The following is a 25,666-nucleotide window of genomic DNA, read 5'->3' as shown; positions in this document are numbered from 1 at the left end:
TTCTACAGGACTTTGGAAAGGCACACCAGTTTACACGTTTTTCAAGCGAATTACGCAGGATTTTATCAAATTTATATCATTGATTTACTATTTAAAACATTCTTGACAATTGAGGATATCTTAAAAAAAGAAAAGAAAAGACCGAAAAAAACAACTGTGTACACACAAGTCCGTCAAAGAACTTAACTTCAGGTTTAAATTTAAAAGTACTCCTTTGGTGTGCAGCCACGTAATCGGGTGGAAAACGGCAGAAGATTTGATCGTCGGATTTTTGCGCGCTGGAATGATTGTTGCCGTTTTCTTTGGGTCACCCGAGATGGAATGGCAATGTGTTGTTGTCGATGTTAGCAATATCGTCACACTCCTCCAGCTGGTTCCTGGTAATATGTTGACGGTACCTGTAGTAAGATATCTCGCGAACATCAAAGAAGAAACATTGAAATAAAAGCACATATGAGCCGCGTCACGACAAATCCAACGTAATGCGTTTGCGACCAGCATGGATCCAGACCAGCCTGCGCATCCGCGCAGTCTGATCAGGATCCATTCTGTTCGCTTCCAAACCCTATAACAAGTAGAGAAACTGATAGCGAACAGCATAGATCCTGATCAGACTGCGCGGATGCGCAGGCTGGTCTGGATCCATGCTGGTCGCAAACCCATTATGTTGGTTTTGTCGTGACGCGGCTCATATTGACAGTTGCCATGCTTCGTTATCTTAACTGTGTTAGTATTTTCATTTATAAAAAGACTTTTGATTTTGGAGAACCATTTTTAGCATGAGATTTTTTTTCTCTATTATTACATCAATTTCAAATAAATTGGTGTCTTATTAACAGAAATAAAAAATATCAAAACAAATGTGTGTGAATAGTTCGTATATTGAAAGTGCCTTGAAATCGTCGTGAAAAAAGTGATGCAAAGATTTTTCTTAGTCCTTTAAATTAGTATATGTCCCAGGTACATCACATCACGTCTCCCCTCATAAAGCTTTTAATTTCCTTTTCATCTGCATATTTGACGAAAGAAAATTATAAGACAGACAATAATTTGGCCTTTAATGTTATTAGTTTTGACAACAAATACATGTATGTCTGGCTATACTCTAATTTTGCCGATCTTAATCAAAGGGACTCAGCACAGTGTTGGGATAGTGTTAAAAAAGTAAATGTAGAAAAATATATACTGTATCAGACTATACATATAGTCTATATATATTATATGTACTAAGATTTTAGGAAAAGTGTAAAGATTCAAAGTTCTAGTAATAATTAACATGTTTTGTGCGATTAATGACCGGTTTTCAGTATTTATAATTATATTTCTACTGCGTTACTAACGCAGTAAAGGCTATTTTTGCATATTTTGTCCTCTTTTTAGTAATTTACGTGGATTGTAAGTGGCATTGATATTGTGTAAATTACTTCATTTTGGTTATTTCACTGAATAATACTTTTAAACACATTTTCAAAATTTTCGTGAAAATTAGTGTGAATCTGTCCAGAGGCGTGCCGCTTTAATCATGTCTTTGGTCACTAGGAGTGGATTTAAACTGCCATAATTTATGTCAATAATTATAGACAAAGAATTTAGATGGTCTTTTTATACATATGTTAATCAATATAAATTTGTATGTAAAATAGCTTTAACTTAAATTGAATTTTATTATTTTATATCATCGGTTAATCATTCTTTTGCTTCCGTGTTCTTGACGTATATAATTTGTACGATCCTTGCAAAACCGGAAGGGAACATTGACAACTGATTTCCCCGGGGGTACAAAATGTTATTTACCACAATTGATATTACTCTTTACGTAAATGTTTAGACAAAAATGAATTAAGTTAAATGAAATTTATCAAAACATGTTCTAACAAAGATTAAACAATCAATTCATCAATTAGAAGGGAGTTCTAAATAAGATATTTTTTTACTTACGGGAAAAAAACTTATATGATTTCATTTTTCGTCGGCGGCTGCTTTAAAAATAACTTATGTGAATTCTTTAAATGAATGGATAAAAGATAAATTCTAATTTTTTTATCGATTGATGACGCGAAAGTTTACATTATTAATTAAATAGCGCGCCACTACAAGTGGGTGTTATGAATGAACTGAATGACGCAATTTGCGCATGCGCTATGACCCCCAGACGGTCAGCTGAGTACGTTTCGTTATCACCGGTCTGTTGACACAGAAAATTGACTAAACCTTTGTTATTACATATCTTTATCTCATATTTTCTTGTTCTATGGTAGTTTATTAATAACATCGGATAATTATGTCATGAAAATATACCCGATCCTACATGGAAATGGTAGGAAAATCGTCTCAAATGAGGTTTTCTTTGTTGAATTTGTGTTTATGTACATGTATATTTTTGAGTCAATGGGAGTGTGCCACTGCGACTGAAGGAAAGAAAAATGAATCAAACAGTGAAAGATATCCCCTGGTGGTTTTTGACTTTGAGAGGGTGGAACTGCCTTTTGTTATCTGTTGCTGGGTGTTGATAGCAAGTTTAGCCAAAATTGGTAAGTTGTTTTTCAATGTCAAACAAATGTCAGTCTGCACTGACTGATACCTTATTTATCATAAATAAATTTGTAATATTTCATTGTGAGATATCTCTTATGTAAGATAGGTGTTGATAAATAATTATCACATTCATTAACTAAGTCATACGCATATTTTATCATTCAAAACATTGTGATTTACGATGGTTTTAGTACAAATTTATCTTTCTTTTTAAGTCAGTCACTGTGACATATTATTGTGGTTCACTTTGGGTTATAAAGTTGCTCAGTACAGACCTATACATGTAATTTGTAAACATGGCATGACGATTTTGATGAAAATAAGTTAATAACCAAAGTTACGGAATAGAATTATATATTGACTCAGAACGATATTTATTGAGGAAAGAAATATATATAAAGTTTCTGCCAGCCCTCTGATCTATATCATTTATAGTATATGTTGCTATCTAGAATAAACATCATTGTAAAATTTCTAGGATAAGTTAACATGAACAAGTGAAGAATCAGTCTAGGAAATATTATACATAATATTCTTTAAAGCAGTTGTGACATACTAACTTAGAACAAAATTATATGATATATAATTATTCACTGTCAGATTATTTTATAATTGATATAATATCCTAGCTAATGCTTCATTTGTTACCTCTCCAAAGAGTAACAGGGACTTTAAGACCAGCACCTGGCCCTGGTAACATCTAGGCACATATACTGATAGAAAAATCTTTGCTCTTTCCCCAGCATTGTTGGTATATCTATATACACTGCTGATCACGATGTTTTGAGTATGATCAGAGAACCAAACTGAGTAATGGATATTTGAATTAATCTGCAGCCCTTAAGTAAATTTGTTAGTGTTTGCAGCTCAATATTGATATCTCCATCTCTGTTCGAAGTAAGGAATGCAAAATCCCTGGCGCAATTATACCAGCAAAGATGAGTCCTGAGCAAGTAGTTCAGTCAGCAACCATAACTACATGTTGATGGAAGTCCAGCTAGATTACAGATAAGGCTGATGGTTTTACTTGAGTACCTGTTTGTGCCTGAAATAGTGCAAAGAGGGGCAACCTTCACCACTTAAGCTAGAAAGTAGCCATATAACCTATATAAAAGTGTCCTTGTAATGATTGTGGCTTAAAACCCAACCACAAAATAAATCTCCATCATAAAATCACCTTTACTAAGTTACAGTTGACCAATTCAAATGAACATGTAATAGGGTATGGTTAAACTTAAAGCACTTGATAAAAAATAACAGAAAAGATTGCATTCATAAGCAAGCACCTCTTTGGATGCTAAAGACAAATTTAGTTTAGTAATTGCTAAAATTTGGGGGAAATGAACAATATTTGTGAAAAGACTCCACACTGCTGGCTAAAATAAGTCAAGATATGTCCAAGTTTTTCAAGGAGTGGGGCTTAAGTTAGTAAAGATTTAATTTTAAACATATGACTTTCCTAAAAGTTTCGAGGAGAGGGGCTTAAGTTAGCAAAGAATTACATGTAACTTCAAGCATCTGAAAGTCCTATAAGACAATTTGCAAGTATAATATAGATAATCTTAATGTTTGTTATCTATTGAACAAACAATGTATATGAATGTTCGAGCAAGGTCAGGAGTTACCCGGTCATTTCAGTTATCATCTAAACATTTCAAAGTTGCTAGATTTAATTCATTATAAAGTTTTGCCAAGATTTCAACTCCCAGTTGATATATTTGTATATAACTTCAAAATAAGCTGTTAGTTTGATATTTATATGAGCCGCGTCATGACAAAACCAACATAATGCGTTTGCGACCAGCATAGATCCAGACCAGCCTGCGCATCCGCGCAGTTTGATCAGGATCCATGCTGTTTGCTTACCAACTCTATTACAAGTAGAGAAACTGATAGCGAACAGCATGATTCCTGATCAGACTGCGCGGATGCGCAGGCTGGTCTGGATCCATGCTGGTTGCAAACCCATTATGTTGGTTTTGTCATGATGCGGCTAATTTATATGGACAAGCAGATGATCTTAAACTGAATTCATAACAAGAATCTGTCAAAGAGGATACATGTCATGTGATAAACATGATGCTGAATAAAAAAACTTTTTACATGTATCTGTTCAATATAAAGTTTTAGGTATTAGCCAACTAAACTGGCTTGTCATTATCACAAAATATAATTGAAAAATTAAAGCAGCATGCCTCCAGATTCATGCTTATTTTCATAAAAATTTTGAAAATGAAATTAAATGTATATAAATGTATAGTAAGCAAAAGGAATCATTTTACACATTATCAATGGCACTTACAACCCACTTTTATTACAGAAAGAGGCCAAAATATGCAAAAATGCCTTTACTGTGTTAGTAACGCAGTAGAAATACACATAATGAAAAATCCATCATTAATCGCTCATAACATGTAAATTATTACTTCAATCTTGAATCTTTCTACTTTGTCTAAAATCTTAATACATTTTTCACAAGTTTGATTTATTGAAATATTTTGGCTCATCTGGAGGCATGCTGCTTTAAAGTAACAACACAAACATTGAAAAACTTGATTAATTGATTGATTGATCAATGCATTGTTTTTCTGGTTTAAAATACGCCAATTTAAACAAGTTTAATATTGGGTCATACCTTGGCAGTAGATCTATCTTACTGGCTTTACTGGATAACTAACCTGTATACCAGTCAGTAATAACCAATTTCCCTGCAAGTGACAGACAAGTCTACTTATCCAACATCAATATATAGCTAAGCAGGCAGACAAAATTGAAATATTTAAGTTCTAATTGACCACAGTTCAGTTACCTACTTTTGGCTCAAAATTCATATCTTTGGCTAATACTCTGTGGAAATTTGCATGGATGTAAATTATCATGTGCACCACTTTGTGCTTCAAACTTTACTCTGTAAGGCGCGAGACTTGTGTTATGTTCAGGGTCCATATTTGACAGCGAAAGATGCATTTTGTGCCTTAACGGTGGATGGACCATCATTAAGCATAGACTACATTTGTACATACAATAAAATACAATACAATACCATGCATATATAATACAATACATATAACAAAAACAAAATTGAAATATTTTGCATCTTCCATCAACTTATACATGAACGATTGTGTTACTTCAGTTTTAAGATGTTGTGATAATAAAATTTCTGTAGCCATTGTAATCTCATGATGTTTCTAGAGATAATGTTATCGTGAAGATTTCAACCCTGTTTGCCTAAGATCCCTCTATCTTCTTTGATGTTTTGCATGTAAAATAACCTGTAATCATTATAATAATGTATTGTAAGAGTTAGCAGAAACGTTCATTGATTTTATCATAGTCTTCATTGAATTTCATATACAGGTTCTTTTTACATGTTTTCGTCATTTTCTTCAATTTATATTTTCAAGATACAGAACTAATTTTGTAAGGAAAAAAACTTAATTGCAAATATCACTTACCAATACAATAATTGTATCATACATGTAGTTTTGGGACCTTTCTGTTAAAAATGTGTCAAAGTTAAATCGTATACATATACATGCACAGTGCATTAACTGCAGTGCAGGTACATGTATTAGTTACCCCCACTCCAGAGCATGCCCATTGATTGGCTCATTTTTCCTGGGGTTTACTTATTGTGAAGGCAGAGAAATGAAAAATGATAGAAATATCATATTCAGATGCTCGTTCATAGGTTACTTTTGTTCTGGGGCTTCATATTGTGACAACAGGGAATGTGTTTTTATGTTTGACTATGATACAAAAGAGAAAGAACACCAAAACACTCGGCAATCTGATGAATATTTGGGGGGGGCTATGCCCCCTCGTACAAATCAGATAGCCTCGTATTTTGATGCTCTTTCTATTACTTTGAACATCTTTTAACTGCAAATATCACTTACCAGTATAAGTATTTGTATATCTGATATTTTTTGGGTAGACTTTATTTCTTTCATGTGTTTACAAAAATGTATGTTTTATAAAAATGCACTACATGTACCATATCATACAACTTAAATGATATTTAGGAATGTATAACAAATTGTCTCCCTTAAACAGAAAAAATATTTTCAAGACATTTTTCTGCCTGTATCAGAAATTCCTAAATAAATATATTCTAATTTCTACTTCTTGTTAAAATTAAATATTGACAAATGGCAGATATATGTTAATTTGTTTGCATAAATTCAGACTGAAATTACAGCTTATATTTGCTTGTGTCACTCTTTTATTATATAGGTAAATTGAGTGGTAAACAAAAAGTTTTCTTGCAGGATATTTATGCAACTTCTTGAGGTGTATTTAGAATACACCTTGATATTTTATGTGCAAGTTTTTACAATTAACTTAGTAAGCAAGTTGGCATTCTATGCAAAACAAGCAAACAAAAATTTATCAATGCTGAAAGTGTTATTTGGAAGTGTGTCATTTATATAGGTTCATTTGCTGGTGATACTGTCCTGTACTTTATTTATTTAGAATGTCATACAACCATAGCAACTTGTCAATATTATAACATAATAATATAACACATATATATCAACACTTAACAAAGTGGCACCTTTCAAAATCATTATAATAAATATATTAGTGTAAATGATTTGATATATTTATTCATCCCTGTATGTTGGTATGGCAAATGATTTGATATATTTATTCACCGCTGGGTGTTGGTATGGCATAAAGTGATGTTTTTGACATTTGTATGAACATTTATACATTTAAATGTACAAATAAATATTGAAAAAAATATTGTAATGTATTTTGGTCAAGTATACTTCATTTGTATATGTAATAACATTTAATAACTGGCTGGTTGTTATCCCATCCCCCACCGCCCCATTCTCAACCCGTTGGCCAACCTATTCTTAAATTTTAAATTACATGTATAACACATTGTTGTCATGAACACTAGATATGTACTTGTGAAATTTTGTATCATACACACAGTATGATATAGAAATATTAAAATGATTTCTGTAAATACTGAGTACATTGTATTTCCTTACAGGTATTGTTTAAAACACCAAAATTTAAGTAAATACATTTGAATCTTGAATGTTTGCATGGGATTTGACTTTACATTGTTATTGAACATTTTATTCAAAATATTTTTTTTTTCTTCAGGATTTCACCTGCACAGTAAGTTACCGACGGTTGTTCCGGAAAGCTGTTTGTTGATAGTACTTGGTTTAATTGTCGGTTGCATCCTACATTATGGCCGCGTGGCAACAACATCGGAGTACGTCCTCGATGCCAATATATTCTTCATCTATCTTCTGCCACCCATCATCTTCGACGCAGGGTATTTTATGCCAATTCGGTCATTCTTCGACAATGTTGGATCAGTTCTTCTACTTGCCGTGGTGAATACAGCTTTCAATACAGTATGTATCGGGTTCTCGTTGTTTGCCGTGTCATATTGGGGTTTGATTGGTCGAACGATCAGTCTTCTGCATTGTCTCATCTTCAGGTATGTTATTCTACTATTCCAGTGATTTTAATTTTCTTACTTTCTTTTAACAGGTCAAATGGGAGGTCACTGTCCAAGGCCCATTACTTTAACCTAAAATTTGACAGAATTATGGCCCTTTTTGAAATTAAAAATTCTACATTATCCAGGCTCATGTTTTACTGTCAAGCACTGATTACATTCATGCAAGTTGTCCTACTAACCGCTCTTTTTAAAATAGTTAAGTGTGTGATAAATTTTGTTTGATTATGATATACATTTTATTATGGAGGATTTAATTATTAATATATTTAGAATGACTAAAACAAGATTCTTTGTGTGCGAATGAGTCGTCAATTTCGCATTATATACATAATTATAAACTGACAAGTTTAAAATGTTAAAATATTTTGAAAGAGTCATAATTTTATATTAAACAGTTTATTGACAAAGGACTTATTAATCTCCTAATAAAGCAGACGCTTTGATTCAAAGATAATTTTAAGTAAACTTTGATTAAGTCTAATGTCAATACGATTATGAAACGAAGTAAAGGAATCATTAGATACAATATTGATCATTGTTACTATGACGGGCAATTCTAGGTAAATATTTTTGTCCTCGGTGACACCGACTAAGTACATGCATATTGATAAAGTCATAAAATTCATTAGGGGAGAAGCTGTGTGAGTTTCGAGTTTGATTAAACAATTACTTTGTACATGGTATATACATGTACTTAAACAATGGTATGAAAATTGTGGGAAAAACTAATTTTGGTGATTCGAGCAAAAGAGAAAAAGAATCTATTCAAACAGTTAACATGTGCTTAAACTCAGCACCACAACCTCTTGGACTTGTTTGACCTTTGTTGTTGTCCAATTTAAGTTAATAAGATACTAAAGATAGTCTTTTGATTTTTAGATTTATATAAAACAGTGTATATGTGTATATATCCTTTATACAGATATTGACTTGATCATGATTGTTTAAAGTTTAAAAGAGTTTTTTTTTTTTAGTTTTTTTTTCTCTCCACCTTTTCTAGTTTTGCTATAGCATTTCACACAACTTGATAAAATACTTTAATTAGTTTGATAATTAATTGATAAAAGAATTAAATTATTTTGATTGATAATTAATTGATAAAAGACTTAAATTAGTCGCTGTCTTTCTTGTTACTCCTTTGTTGTATGGGGAATGAAGAAAAGATTTTTAGAAATTAAAGTGACTGTGTATTTTTCAATCAATATCTGAAATTAAAATATGTTTCACCTTTACTATAATTGTCTGTAGAGGGGATTAAATGATTTAAAGAGATCATTTGATGTAATATTGATGTATTGTGTAGTGTAGAAAATGTCATTAAGTTAATTGCATTGCAAACTAAAGAGATCTTAGTTCTATAGTTTCCAAGGAGTTCGATCTGTAAGCTATTTCTAAGTGTAGGTGAAACATTACAATTTGAGCTGTGTCACGACAAAACAAACATAATGGGTTTGCGACCAGCATGGATCCAGACCAGCCTGCGCCTCCGCGCAGTCTGATTAGGATCCATGTTGTTCGCTATCAGTTTCTCTACTTGTAACAGAGTTGGTAAGCAAACAGCATGGATCCTGATCAGACTGCGCGGATGCGCAGGCTGGTCTGGATCCATGCTGGTCACAAACCCATTATGTTGGTTTTGTCTTGACACGGCTCATTTCTATTTCATATCAGACGTCAATAAAAATATTTCAGATATTCTTTTGAGTATACAGTAGTGTTTGTAAAGTCTATTTTTCATTATTTTCAGCGCCCTTATTTCTGCCGTTGATCCGGTGGCTGTGATCTCGGTGTTTGAGGAAGTCCATGTCAATCAGATGCTTTACATCATTGTATTCGGTGAAAGCTTGCTCAATGATGGTGTTACAGTGGTATGCCTCTTTTCTTTAAAAAAGACCTTTTTTTTCGACTGTTTACCCTTAACCTACTGGAACCGAAAGTGTTTACATGTAACATAGGCTGCCAGTATAGAGCCCGGCCAGACCCTGCACGTCCTTGCTGTTGGACAAGACTCTATATACATGTATACATAATACTGTAAGATGAGCAACTTCAAATATTCAGCATAATATCCCCAAAATTGAAAATGAATAAAAACGTTTGCAAGGATTTTTGCTATTGATAGCTGGAGCACCTTAAGACTCTTCAATCATATTTTAGATTTTCCATTTATCATTTTTCGTTATGACCAAAATATTTCAAAACCTTCAATGCAAATTCTTAAAGACCACAAAGCGCTGTTTATTTGTTTTATTGAGTTTCTTAGAAGATTTTATAGATACTGATATAAGAGTTATTATACAGAGAAAAAGAAAATAATCTTATGTGTTTTAATGTGAATTCAGGAAATCAGAATCAATAAATCTGCATAAATTGATCTTTAAGTTGTTTATTTTTACTTTTAGCTTCAAGTTTGACGCAATTGAAGTATTTATGGAAAATCTTGCTTTTAAATTGATTTTTATAAATTATTTACAGCATGTTGTGCTAGAAGTAAATATGAGATATTATGACAGTTTTTAAACACATAGATCTATGTCAAAAGATAAGTTGAAGCAAAATCTCCGTGTTTATGTTTCCACGATTCTGTATACTGTTTGTCCAAAATGTTCATTGTTATGTGGAAATTAAGGAAAATACTTAGAATTTTCTTTATAACAATACATTTTTTATTTATGCCATATTGATGTCATACTAGAATAACAATGATGATTTAAAAATAGTAACAGATATAGAGGATATTGAATGAGTGTAGGTGTAATACTAAATTTATTGAATGAGTTGAATAAAATCATGACATGTGAGGCTCTAGCTTTAAAAATGATGTCGTATCAAAGTGTTATTTCATTGTAATATTGTTTTTATTAAATGGCTTTATTTTACTCCTGAGCCTTATTTTATGTGATAAATTTGAATAATTCTACCATCATTGCTACATGCATGTATAAAATAGAATCAAAACCTTTGAAGTATTACCAGGCGACAAATAATTTTATGTGATATAGAGGTAAGCATAGTATATTACATTCTTATTTTATCAAAGGTCTTATTAGATCTCTTAATGTGTTGCTTTATTTTGTTGTCTTTAGGTACTTTATCACATGATGGAAGGATTTATCGAGTTAGGAGAAGAGAATATTATCGCAATTGATGTGGCCACGGGTATCGGCTCATTTTTCATCATTGCCCTCGGAGGCTCCCTCATCGGCATACTGTTTGGACTATTTGGCGGGTTCATCACAAAGTTTACCGATCATGTGAAAGTTATCGAACCACTGTTCGTTTTTGTCCTTGGCTACCTCATGTATTTAACATCCGAAATGATGCATCTATCCGGCATTCTAGCGTAAGTTTACTAACAAATTTATAAAAATTACAAATTAATATCATTTTAAGAATATATGCATTTAGGGGTCATGTGGTTCCTAAAATGCATACTTTAGGTTGTGAGATTTTCAGATCGCACATGCGTTTTACATTTTTTCTTTGGTAACATGTAAAATTGTTTAAGACCTTTCTACTCAGTACTACAAATGATATTGATTTAACTCTTAGCCTCTTTACATTTACTGATTCTACCCATGCAACCAGTGCAGACCAAGATCAGCCGACACATCTGTGACCTCTGATCATGATCGGCACTGTTCGCTTTTCCGTCAGTACTTGTTGTAAAATATTCCCTAACAGTGATGAATAGTTTTGTTAAAATTGAAAGATTATAAAGTCCAGTTAAGATAATTTATATAGCATGGTAATGGTCAAACAGGGATTATTGGCTGGATAATGATACTACAGTACTCCACTTAAAAATCTGGTCAGCTGGGGGTCAATTTGTTTAGGTCATTCGGAATATGATGAGTTTAAAGTGGATTGTTTGTTAGAATAAGATTAATAGAATAGCTTATTATACTGATAAATGATATTTATATCAGCATTTACAAATGGATGCAAAGAAACAGAATTACTCTATTGATCTATGCTCATCTTCGAGTAGAATATTTTTATCGCCCAATGTTACTGACATCTAGGAAATTCTTATGGAATATGTCTAATTTGAATAAAAGATGTACATGTACAAACTATGTATGGGAAGCTGTATGCCCTATTTCTGGTCAAGTAAATTTGGTCCTCTCTTAAAAAAAACTTACAGATTTTTTAATGACACATATTCATTATGTGTGGCCACCTATAGTGTGAAGAGTTTAAACAATATACATAATAATAATAATATTATCTTATTTGTGTTATGTCAAAACGTATTTATTTTATATTTACAAAGAGACTGTGAAGCAATATCAATATTTTCAAATATCAAATTTGAGCATACTATGTCTTAAGTATTAAGTTGTATTTGATATCATTGAAGCAAAATAAATGTGATATGATCATATCATATTAACTTTATTATGTTGTGAGTTTAATTTGAATGAGAAAGCAATTACTATATTTGTTTATTCATTATAAAAGATTAATTTGCCCTCATTTTGTAAATTATTGAGAAAAAATTGGTGTTTATCTTTGATTTTGGTTTTAACAATAGTCATTATTGAAAGACAAGATGAGAAAGTTAAACAAAAGAACTCCAATCACAGTTAAAATGTATTCATATAGTTTGATTAAAAATTAACTCTTAACCTGTTGGGGGTGACTGAATCTACCCATGTGACCAGTGCTGACCACAATCTACCTGCACATCTATGCCATCTGATCATGGTCTGCATTGTTAGCTTAACATCAAATATACTCTAAATATGATGGATGGTTTTGTCAAGATTTAAAGATGGACAATTCCAGTTAAGATATTAAGCATGGTAAGGATTAAAAATTAAAACATTTAAGTAAGTTCGCAGGCACTATATGTTTGATTTTTTTTTTCACAGATTATCATTTGGTGGTATTGCTCTTCGTCACTATATGGAGCATAACGTATCCAAGAAGACTGCTGTTACTATAAAATACTTCATGAAAATGCTTGCAAACATCTCCGAGACTGTGATCTTTATGTTCCTTGGACTGTCCACAATTGTTGACACGTTAGACTGGAACCTTGCATTTATATTTTTTGCATTGTTTTTTTGTCTTTTCTTCAGGGTAATAGGTGAGTGATTACAAAGTAATTGGAATACATGTACTTTTAAGATTATTTGTAGAAATTTATTTTATTATGAAACCAGAAATGACTAGCGTATTGTTTAAATACCAGATTTAGATTTGATACCCAATTCTATGGTAGGAAAACAAACAAAAGAAGGAGCAACACATCAAAACTAAAATGATAATTCTAAGGTAGGAAAATTACAAACAACAAAAGAAGGGATGTGAAGTTAGCACTTGGATAAGGGGGACTATGTGTCGTATGAAAATGTCTCAAAAACCAAAATGCATTTGAGTTAAAAGTAAATATGATATTTTTTGTAACTCTTGTTGTAAGTTGTATCAATAATAACTTACTTAAAAATATATTTTTGTACATATTTCATATTTTATAAACATTTATTTATATTTCATGCAAAAAAAAAATGTTTAACAAAACTGTTTTCTAAGATCTGTTCATCTATTCCAGGTGTAATAATATGTTCCTGGTTTTTAAACCGACGTCGTCTGGTAAAATTAACGAAGATTGATCAATTCATCATGGCGTACGGAGGCCTAAGAGGGGGAATCGCATTTTGTCTTGCTCTCTCATTGGAGGAAGAATTAGTACCAGAGAAACGTTTGTTTGTCACGGCAACCATTATTATTGTTTTCTTCACAGTATTTATTCAGGTAGGTATTTGTTTGTTTTTCATATTTATATCAAATTGTCTGAATGATAAATTTCCATCAAAAATAACACTAACACACATTACCCAGAACAGTATTGATGGTGATATAGTACAATATAATCCTTTAAACTTATAAAGGAGAGGATTAAATTTTAATGATAAAATTAAGTCAAAATTAACACTAACACTTATTACCAAACCCAGTACAATATGGTTGATAATAAAGTGCAATATAATCCTTAAAACTCGTGTAGGACTGTAGTAAATTACGAGATTGCAGGATTTTTTTTTATTATTGCATTTTGTTTGCGAATATTTTTTTGATACTGCTGCAGTATACACATATGTTCCTGCCCATGTTCTCTAGCAACAGCTTTAGTTTAATTCAATATTTTGATAAACTAGTTTAAAAGGAATAAAATATAACAGTAGTTAGAAGTTATTTACAATTTTGTTAAATTTTATAACTTAAAGTCGAAAGTTGATACTGTTTGTAGGAAACACCATTCACAAGCACAAAAGTTTAATAACCTGAGAACATGCAAATAATATATGGCTCGTGATAAAAGTCATGACTATGTATAATTTTAGAACTGGTTGCCTGGAAACATTATTAGAAACTGATACAAATAATCTGTGATATATATCTCCAGTACAGTGAAAATTTTATAAGAATTACATCTCATTGTGTGTAAGTTAAACTATGATTGTTATCAATTGTTATCATCAACGTTAAAGTAGGAATTCATGTATGTTATTTTTTTTTACTTATTTATTTTTTGTATTTGAAGGGTATATCAGTTAAACCAGTTGTAAATGCATTAAAAGTGAAAAGACAGACTGAAGAAGATCCAAGTCTTAATGAGAAAATTCATGAAACTGTAAGTATAGTGATACTTTTACTGTTTATACTAATTTATTTTAGTTTGATGGTGTTGGAAGCTATAAGGTTATTGAAACACCCTGAAACCAACCAATATTAAGCAATAAGTGTAAGTTTCTTGCTCACAGAAACTTCGGTTTGCTCCTGACGGGGTTTTAAACCACACAGTTAGGAATCCTAAGATTATTAGTCCTACACTTTAACCACTGGGGAATGCTGCCAATTATATGATATAGTTGATCTTCATACTTGCATTTTACTCATAAAACAAGAGCGATCAGTAATCACATGTGTCGCCTCATGATGGCAAATTTCATGTTGGGACAAATTTTGTGACAGACGGACAGACAGACGGACAGTGCACAACTAGACTTGGTACTGATCATTCCTGTAAAGTTTGGATGAAATTGCACCAATAGTTTATGAGGAGTAGTCCGGACAAGCTTTTGTGTATCTGGCAACACACAGAAAAAAACACCTTTTTATCAAAGGGCCATAACTCAGCCAAAAATCATTCAACCGGAAAACCCGTGCAATATGCACAAGGACTTGAGCTACAGATCAATCCTGTAAAGTTTCATTGAAATTGCATTAGTGGTATAAGAGAAGTAGTCCGGACAAACTTTAAAATTAAAAATTATTAAAGGGCCATAACTCTGACAAAAATCATTGAACTGGAAAATGCTGACAATATGCACAACTAGACTTGGTACTGATCATTCCTGTAAAGTTTGGATGAAATTGCACCAGTAGTTTATGAGGAGTAGTCCGGACAAGTTTTGTGACGGACGGACAGACAGACAGACGGACAGACAGACGACGGAGAAGTGATCCCTATATGTCGCCACTACTCCGTAGAGGCGACACAAAAAAAATGAATGAGATAAATACATGTACAGTTAAGGCTTATGGGCAAACGTTTTTTAAGAAATAAACATGTGTCTGTAACATAAGAAAGAATATTATTTCTTTGATATCGTTGTCATATTTTTGCTTTTTTTAGTTGCATGACCCCTTTGTAGAAAATAATTTTTTTTCAAATTTAAAGTATTTAAAGAATTGAAGCTATAATACTAATAGGCAGACTTTAATTGGTAGACCATTTGTTTGTGTTGTGATAAAATTTATATGTTTTAGAATTTTCAATGAAAGGGTGTGCAGATAAGAGAAACATTTTGAGAGTTTGAAAATTTTTTAACTTTGAATAAAGTATATTTTACCACCGTATAATGTTTGTTTATATATATAAAACAGATGATTGATCATTTGATGGCTGGATTAGAAGACTTGGTGTCAAGTTCATCACACAATCTGATGAGGACAAGGTATGTCATTTGTTATATACATACTTACGTTACTATTATGAATATACGTTACTTTTATAAACATACTTGACAATTATAAGCATACTTACGTTACCAAGTTGTTGATACACAAGTCGTAAGGCAGTGAATACATAATTATTCCCCCTGAAATGAAGCTTGTTGGTCTAATTCATGGTTTCCAGACGATAACTAGAGTTTGGAATGAGTTATTGTATAGAGCAACATTTAGGTAGATAACCCCGGTTGGTATAGCTTTTGATTCCCCTGGGGTCAAGATCATCACTACTAAAAAATAGAAAAATGTTTTCCCGACAATAACTGCAGTTACGAATGAGATATTGCAATGAAACGTGGTATTTAGTAACCTTATTTGGAAACCCTTGTTGGGATTGCATTTTGACCCCCTTGAGTCAAGGGTCACTAGCTAAGGTCACGGCTACAAGTAAAGATTGCTGGTGATTGCTATTAATCACCTTAAGTGATAACTCTAGTTATTATTGGTGTACCTTTTACAGGTATGTTATAATATCATTTAAAATTAACTGTCACTATTAATTATTTAAGACCTGTGTGGTTGGAACTGGTATATCAAATATAATTACTGATATATACAAGCTATTTAAACATACTTATAATTTGATGTCATCTTAAAGTAAACAGAACAAAAAACAACAATTGACTTTATTTCATTGCAAATGACTATTTGGCCATAGCTCTCCGACAATAAAAGGGCCTACAAAAATGACGAAAGTCCTGTTTAAGAGACTAAATATAAGTGGAATAGCTGTGTTGTTCCATTTTATCTCTTCACTGGTTAAGTTAATTAAAAAAAAAAAAAAAAAAAAAAACAGGGGAAAAAAAAGTTAGTTCTTTTTATTAATTTGTTTAAAAAGCTTACCTCCGAGAATGTTTGAATTTTTTAAGGTTCATGGTGACGGATGAATTTTTTTTGAAGCTAGGCCTAGATTACATTCTTACTTTGCATGGTTTATCAACATAAAGTATAAAATGTTTCTATCATCTATTACAACTAAAGTATGTTTAAAAATTGAGACTACACTTTATCTGTATCCTGCATTATCTCCCCTTTATTTTTATCTAATCAAATTATCATAAGAACTTGTTTCAAGCATTATATGCACACATGTTACACTATTGGAGAGCACTTACATAGATTTATATGGAGTGTATTTTGGAGTGTAAATTTAAAGCAGAATGCCTGCATATTTTTGCAATTTTTAAAAAGAATTTAAAATCATCCTTATTAAAAGAGATTTTGTCAGTTACACAAATAAGGAAGACTTAGGGGAAACTTAAGATCTTCATTTTCACAGAAATGACCTATAACATGTCAGCATATGCAGCAATAACCCTTTGGTCATTAGTTTTGTCATATTTTTGACAACACAGTGTCTGATGGGAAATACTGTATATATACCAGTACATTACGTAAGATGCTGCAATCTATAATCTCTATATTATATTAAAAACTTTCCATAATAGACCAATTCTCTTTAATAATTTTTTGTATGTGCAAAATGACCTAGTAATGAAAAGTGTTAAAATGCAGTTAACTCAAATCAGGCAAAGAATGGCACGAAATATTGATTTTCAATTTAATTCTGAGTTTATTTCTTTATTTTATAATAGTTTCATGTTTTCAGTTTTAAGTGCTCCAGTCAATCTTTGTCAGATTTTCAAATTTTGACATCAGTCAAGCTCCTTTAATGTCAATTTACATTAAAGTAACAAGCTGTGATGGCCACACAAAATATAGTGATTTATTCACCTTAACTAGGTTGAATATTTAGATTTATCTGACATTCAGAATTAGGTTAATTCCTTTAAAATTGATTTAGTTACAAGTATGGGTTATGTATTTAGACTGACCTAAATCAACCATAAGATACACTTATTTATTTTTTTTTATATATAGACTTTTGAAACAGAATTTGCAACTTATTTTATTGTATAAATTATAATATGGAAATTAATACTTGTTACACAAATTCCTGCTTATCATAGGTGTGAAAATGAACAATTTTATTAATTTGCTTATATGACTGCATGCAGCATCTTCTTTCATGAGACAAGACAGACAGAAAATTTGTATTATATACAAGTACGATCCAAATTTGACTTAGCTGACATAATACTGTATTACGGTTAAATATATAGTTAAACACTTTACCTGTGGAATTTATATAATGAATTTGCCCAGTTTTATAATTTTGGAACAATCCATTGAAAGTCTTAAGAGATTTTAGTATGAAAATACAAAAAATTGAGCACCCAACAGTATAGAGCCTGGTCAGACCACATGCATGTACAGACCAGCATGATGGGTATATACCAGTGGCAAAGTTTAATGACTTTTGGCTCCAGCATGTCTTTAAGGGTTTAATACAAGGAGGTTTATAATAAAAAGGTCATTAATTTTGAAAGATTTTCTTGATCTATCACTTGTATTCGACTCCCATGAATTCTACTGGAATAGTTTGATATCAGAACCTTGCGTGATGCTGCTTTTCCGCTTGTGTCAAATACAGTTTCCAGATCAGCAAACTCTTAACTGATAACCCTTTAATGTTACATTATCTTTAGATGTAATGTTAAAATTAAAGAGTCAATAAAATAGTCTTTTATTGAAGTCTTGACTGTTACTAAGGTGACTACTTTAGCCTTAATTCTTACCCTGCTTGAACGGAAAATGATTTAGCCATTTTAATCACAAATATATTTTTTTGTAATTTCAGATTCCGACGTTTTAATCATAAATACCTTCAGCCAATACTTGCGAAAGAGAAGGCAAAACCGAAAGCTGCCAAAATAGTGAAAGTTTATCATGCATATAGTGAACAAGAGGCCATTAAGGGTACAAGTGTTTCCAACATGAAGATGGTTGCAGGGTATGTGAACATATTCTTGGTTAATAATCCATTGTCAAACATCATTTATATTTATTTACATCATTTATAGACGTTGAAATATGAAATTTTTTCAAAATGGCTTATATTGAATTTTTTTGATATATATGATAAGTATATGTGCTGGGATTGACAAATATGCATTTTATTTGGATTGTAAAGGTGTTTTGAGCTCCAAACCCCATGTGTCTGTGATAACAATATGGCTTTTGTTTAAATTTATCAAATTACAAAATATATAAACTATATTGCAAACTATGAATCAGGCAAATCTTGCAGGAAGCCTAGGAGGGAAAGATGAGCCACGTCACAACAAAACCAACATAGTGGGTTTGCGACCAGCATGGATCCAGACCAGCCTGCACATCCGCGCAGTCTGATCAGGAGCCATGCTGTTCACTTACAAACCCTATAACAAGTAGAGAAACTGATAGCCAATAGCATGGATCCTGATCAGACTGGGCGTATTCGCAGGCTGGTCTGGGTCCATGCTGGTCGCAAACCCATTATGTTGGTTTTGTCATTGCGCGGCTCATATTCATGTCAGAAAATTTCATTGAGCTTTGGTTAAATTGAAGTGAGGCAAAAATTTCCATGACACTTGATCACAGACTTTTAAGTCTAGTGGTAATTTGTCTCTCGCAGCTGATTCTGATTTCAGAAATCATGTGGAATAATAACTCAGTCACTTCCATAGAAATTGGTAAATACTGGTTAGTAATCCAGGTAAACCTGTTAGGTGCATATGCCGTCGATGATATGACCATAAATTGGGGTTTGACTGCAAAACTGCAGTAACTTTTATGAAATTAAGAAGGACTTACAACAGTCATGCTGTCAACCCTTAAAATGTTTTAATATCAGCATATAAAACCAAACATACATGAAAACAATGTTCAGTAAAAAAAAGGTAGAATGACATGAATATTTTAATATCTTTAAGTTTGTTACATTTTTAAGGATGATACCAATTGATATTAGGTATGCATAGCTGTCAAAATGATGAATATTTGCAAGATGTTATGCCTGTAGGCAATATGACATTTTAATGTCCCCTCATTTGTAAAATAATCACTTTAAAATTAATGTGAGGACAAATTATGTCAACTAAACTGTCAGTTGTAGTAATGTACATGTTATTACATAAGATTGCTGTAATTTATCAAAACAAATTATTTGTGTCAGTTTATATAAAATAGGAAAATAGGTTAACCCTTAACACCTTGAAGTTTTGTAATGGATTTGTTCTGTTTTGAATTTGGAACAGTCCATTAGTAAAATAAGTCATTTCAATATCAAAAATACAAAAAAAATGAGTAATTTAGCAATATAGAAGCTGAGCTATTTAGCAGAATAGAAACCTGAGCTATTTAGCAGTATAGAACCTAGTCAGAGTACAAAGACATGCAGGCTGGCTTGGCTCTTTATACAAGTGGTAAAGGGCTAATCACTTTCAGTTCCAGCAAGTTAAGAGTTAGTTAATACTTAACACAACTTTAATGTTTTCCAATTTATGAGTGCTTAAGAGCTGAAGAAATGTGTTTATTACAATTGCTGAGTGGTTAACACATCAGACTCAAGTCATCTGCCAGCTCACTATCTGCATGGGTTCAAACCCTTTCAGGAGGCAAGTCGTTGTTTCCTTAAGCAACAAACTTTACATTCATTGCTCAATACTGGTTGGTACCAGGAACAGATTTGAGAGTGTGTTATAAGCTCATAGCTTCCTACACAATCAAACTGAAGGCTTACACAAAATATTTTTCGTGTTTTTGGCATTTATATCCATTTCTGAAGCATGTATTTATTCACTAGAATCTCTAGCAATACTTATATTAATTTTTGACAGAAAGATTACTATCGAGAGTTTTAATGATGATAATGTGCTACTACCGGTAGTTAAAGATTTCATAAATTTAAAGTTGTCTTTCATGATTCATCAAAAGTTTATCATACTTGAAAAACAGAAAAACACAAAACAATAACAAACAGTTAATGAAAAAGATTCCATGGGAGCCATTGAAATTGTCTTCACACTTAATGATGATTTTGTATATATTCATTTTACCAGAAAACATGTATATTTAAAGGATGTCCCTTTAAGGTATGGAGAAATTCTGTCTTATTTTGTATTTACAATGATTAATCAAATAATTTTGCTTATCTGTCTGATTCTAAAACCCTGGGGCATTTCCTTCTTTTAAATATTAAAAGTTAACTATTAGATAAAAATTTACAATTTGTTCATCCAGACACTGTTTTGTAACATGGGACCGTTTCATTTTCTTGTGAATACACGTAACATATATCCAAAATATCCTTGTGACTTGATAAAATAGTCTGGGAAAATAAAAATTAGTCTTGATGGGATTTTTCAAAGAAATATTCATTCCTTATTACTCTGAATTAAACCCATTTGTCTATTAACCACACACAAATGGGATTGGCCAGTGATTAAAAATTTCTCATTGCTTAAAATATTAGGTTTTATTTTGAGCATTTATATGGTGTCAACCTGATCAAACTTAACTCAATTTGCGCTTGAACCTTTAATCCCAGGGTTGAGTGATTGAAACTAGGCTTTAGCAAGAAAGATAACAATATAACTACTGGTTTCCTAGCAGTTTCAAGACCCTAGACAAAAAAATGTTGGTCAAGAGTAATCAACTTATTTCAGAATCCTGAATGATAACAATGTGTTTGAATCTGTTGTAGACTTGCTATAATTGTATATTGTTTAACAAGAAAATACATGACAAATGCTTTCATACACTTACAATAACCGGAGAGCATGAACAATATGCCTGACAATATGAAAGCATATGTAGCATTAAAGAAAAAGAATCTTATTTCCAAGGAAGTTCTGTATTGTATGAGATGTAAAGCCACACTAAATGTCAGTAGATACAAATCACAGAATGTTTATCACAGTTATATTCATTCCACATTCATATGTTTGACAAGTTTTTTTACATATAGCGATTCACCTGTGTGTGTGTGTGTGTTAGTGTGTGTGTTTGTGTGTGTGTTATATAGATTATATAGTGAACTTAAAAAATCTTCTTGTGAAAAACCACTAGTCCAATTTCAACCAAACTTGGCAGGATTGTTCCTTGGGTGAAGGGCTTCCAAAGTTGTTCAAAGAATTTCATTCCATGCAGAAATCTGGTTGCCATGGCAACCAAAAGGAATTATAAGAATAAATTTTAAAAATCTTCTTGTAAAGACCCAAAAGGCCTAGAGCTTAGATATTTTGCATAAGGCATTGTCTGGTAGACCTCTTACAAGATTGTTCAAATTATAGCCCTGGGGTCAAAATTGGCCCCGCCCCGGGGGTCATTGATTTTCACTATATACATATAGTAAAAACTTAAAATACCTTCTTGTAAAACCAAAAAGAATTAGAGCTTAGATATTTTGCATAAGGCATCGTCTGGTAGACCCTTACCAAGATTGTTCAAATTATAGCCCTTGGGTCAAAATCGGCCCCGCCCCGGGGTCATTGATTTTCCCTATATGTATATATAGTAAAAACTTAAAACACCTTCTTGTAAAGACCCAAAAGGCCTAGAGCTTAGATATTTTGCATAAGGCATTGTCTGGTAGACCTCTACCCAGATTGTTCAAATTATAGCTCTGGGGTCAAAATCGGCCACGCCCCGGGGGTCATTGGTTTTCGTTATATGTATATAGTAAAAACTTATAGTAAAAACTTCAAAAAAAAATCTTCTAGCATTGACAAATGCTAGAGGTTAGATATTTTGCATGAAACATTGTGAAGTAAACCTCTAGCAAGATTGTTTAAATTATAGCCCCGGGGTCAAAATTGCCCCCGCCCTGGGGGTCATTGATTTCAATTTATACATATAGTAAAAAATAAAAAAATCTTATTGTCTGAAGGTACAAGGCTTAGAGTTTTAATATTTGTTAAATAATATCATCTAAAGGTACTCTACAAAAGTTATTCAAATTTTGCCTCTTGTGTCAAAATTAGCCCCCCCCCCCCCCCCCCCCCCGGGGGCCATAGGTTTTCCTTATATGTATATAGTAAAAACTTAAAAAATCATCTTCTCTAAATTTACAAAGGCTAGAGTTAAGATATTTTGCATGAAACATTGTGTAGTGAACCTCTTGCAAATTGTTCAAATTATAGCCCTGGGGTCAAAATTAGTTCCGCCCCTGGGGTCATTGATTTTCATTATGTACATATAGTGAAAAAATAAAAAAATATTTTTGTCTGAAGGTACAAGGCATAGAGCTTTGATGTTTGATATATAATATCATTTATAGGTCCTCTACCAAAGTTGTTCAAATTTTTCCCCTGGTGTCAAAATTGGCCCTGCCCCGGGGCAGTGATTCTCATTATGTACACATAGTAAAAACAGAAAATAAAACAAATGTTTTCTGAATGGGAGAAAGCTATAGCTTAGATATTTGACTTGAAATGTTGTTTGGTGAACCTGTATCAAAATTGTTATGAATTAAACCCTTAGGTCAAAATTATGCCTTGCCCAAGGGGACAGTGACCTACTTCCTTGTCCTTTGATGTACAGCAACGACATTTTGACCATGTGCACAGTTTTAATTGTAAAATTGAACTTTGATATCAGGTGACTTAGATTTTGATGATGTGACCTACTTTCTTGTCCTTTGATGTACAGCTATGAAATTTGAACCATGCGGTGGCATAGCATTTTTCTCAAATGCAATCTTGTTTTCATTGAATTTCATGACCCCCGTTCATGTGTTTTCAGGTCAAGTGCTAGTCTTTACGAGGACCACAAGAGGGCGCTGATACAAAGCAGTCCAATCATGCAATCCCAGACAGATCAGGAAACTGTCACTCTACAAAAAGCTCTCCGTGCTGGAAAACCTGCAGGGGTAAACCTCTTCATTCTTCGTTCTTATTTAACTATTAGATAAATAGTGGTATTAATGAATGGTCTATACTACAAGAATACAGCCAAATCAGTCTTTACACCCTTTGCAGTATGACCAATTTTTTCCACACTTTTTTCCTGCTTTCAATTTGAAATTGTTCTTTGTTGATATAAGGGAATTTATTGGCAATACACTGAAATCCATAGATCCCTGACCTGTCTGATTCTAATTATCAGATAAGTGGATACAATCAGTATTTCACCAGAACATTTTTGTTAACAAAAGAGCACATGTCAATGTTTGTGGTCAAATCCTTTGCTATTTTAATAAAAGGTCAGAGTAGGGATCTATCAATTAAGCATGGCATAGCCAATTTACTATTTTCACTAAAGGGAGGTAATTCTGAACATCTTAGTTTCAACAGTTTATACAGAGTTATTTGACAGTAAAAATTGACAGTAATCCAATATCAAATCTTATCTTTATTTTTTCTAGCCATGTTTTCTGTCTGGAAGTTTAATCAATAAAAAATTTATAACAATTGAGACCAAATTAGGAATAAAATCAATCAAATAGCCAAATACCTATCAAACATGGTCTGACACGTTCTTGCGATCTGTTTTATATCAAAAGTAAGGTTTGATTATATAAAAATACAAACTTATATCTTTTTGCTTAAAGCTTAGCATTGATCAATTAATATTACCATTTCTGTCCCTATCTTACAATTTAATGATGGCTAAACAAATAAAGAAGAAGAAAAAAAAACACTTTGAAGACATTGGCTTTATTTATGCATTGAAACCGGAGAGCTAAAAAAACACTTGAAAAATAATGATTTCACACTTGCCCCTAACTGCTTAATCAATTCTTAATTTTGTTCAAGTAAGTAATTCCTTGAAGAAGATTTCTTAGTATTAACAATTGACATGACATTGAATAAATGATGATACATCGCTCGTTATATGTTTACTTACATATGAACAAAACTTTTATCTTTTGATTGCTGTAGATGCATAAATATTGACAAGGACATTTAATCTTGTATTTTGCATTGTCCTGTTTTTGAGCGTAAGGAACATACGATTTATTACAACTATGTTATATTGTTTGAAGAGATCAGTAGGGTTTTGGTCATAATTGAAGCAAAAGAAATTATTTTTCTTCTGATATAACTATATTAACTTATAGCCTGCTGGCGGCAAAAGATTCTACCCATGCTTCCAGTGCAGACAAAGGTCAGCCAGTACATCTGTGCCATCTAATCATTTTCTGCACTGTTCACTGTTCATTCAGTACATATTTTGAAATTTTTTCATAAGCTGATGAATGGTTTTACCTGGTTTAAAAAATGGTCAAGTCCATTTATTTTGATGTATTTAGCATTTATGGGTGAAGTTATTTTGCATATCAGACTGGTGTTTCTGTTAGTTTTACGCATGCTGGAGTTGTGTGCTTTAAAATGACATCATTTAAGCCCATTTTATGAATTAAATGGTTTAAAATGACATCATTTTGGCATATTAAGGAATGAAACTGAATGTCTATGATGACCTCATTGGGCTGTTATGAATGAAGTTGTAAATTCATATGCAATTGTAAGAAATTTGTTACGGATGAAATGACAAAAATTTTCATGAAAAATTGTTTTATTGAGGTAAAGATATATAATAGCTAGAATGGTAGGATATGCAAGAAAAAATATGTAACATGTGTTAGCAGATCATATCGGAATATCTATCCTGGGCAATCCCCGTGACCACCCAGCAATGGGTGGGTGCCCTTAGGACGAACATTCGGATCCAAACTGCAACATATGAAAGATATTATTGTAATTGTAAAATTGGAAGTATTTT

The 25,666-nt window shown here is 32.2% G+C and overlaps 1 protein-coding gene across 1 annotated transcript in view; it reads left to right on the top strand.

Moving 5' to 3' along the window:
- Nucleotides 1–2,049: 2,049 nt before the first annotated feature.
- LOC132742484 (probable Na(+)/H(+) antiporter nhx-9) overlaps nucleotides 2,050–25,666 on the top strand; it is a 49,443-nt gene continuing 25,826 nt past the window's right edge. The window contains exons 1-10 of the mRNA XM_060730923.1: nucleotides 2,050–2,531; nucleotides 7,663–8,008; nucleotides 9,780–9,900; nucleotides 11,119–11,375; nucleotides 12,910–13,127; nucleotides 13,593–13,795; nucleotides 14,586–14,675; nucleotides 15,932–16,002; nucleotides 18,759–18,911; nucleotides 23,684–23,810. Coding sequence (XP_060586906.1) covers nucleotides 2,309–2,531; nucleotides 7,663–8,008; nucleotides 9,780–9,900; nucleotides 11,119–11,375; nucleotides 12,910–13,127; nucleotides 13,593–13,795; nucleotides 14,586–14,675; nucleotides 15,932–16,002; nucleotides 18,759–18,911; nucleotides 23,684–23,810 — 1,809 coding nt within the window. The 5' untranslated portion in view covers nucleotides 2,050–2,308. The remainder of the gene's footprint in view (nucleotides 2,532–7,662; nucleotides 8,009–9,779; nucleotides 9,901–11,118; nucleotides 11,376–12,909; nucleotides 13,128–13,592; nucleotides 13,796–14,585; nucleotides 14,676–15,931; nucleotides 16,003–18,758; nucleotides 18,912–23,683; nucleotides 23,811–25,666) is intronic.

This window comes from Ruditapes philippinarum, unplaced genomic scaffold (assembly GCF_026571515.1).
Source record: "Ruditapes philippinarum isolate M1 unplaced genomic scaffold, ASM2657151v2 ctg391_1_1_1_1, whole genome shotgun sequence".
NCBI lineage: Eukaryota > Metazoa > Mollusca > Bivalvia > Venerida > Veneridae > Ruditapes > Ruditapes philippinarum.
This window is presented reverse-complemented; position numbering and strand designations above follow the sequence as displayed.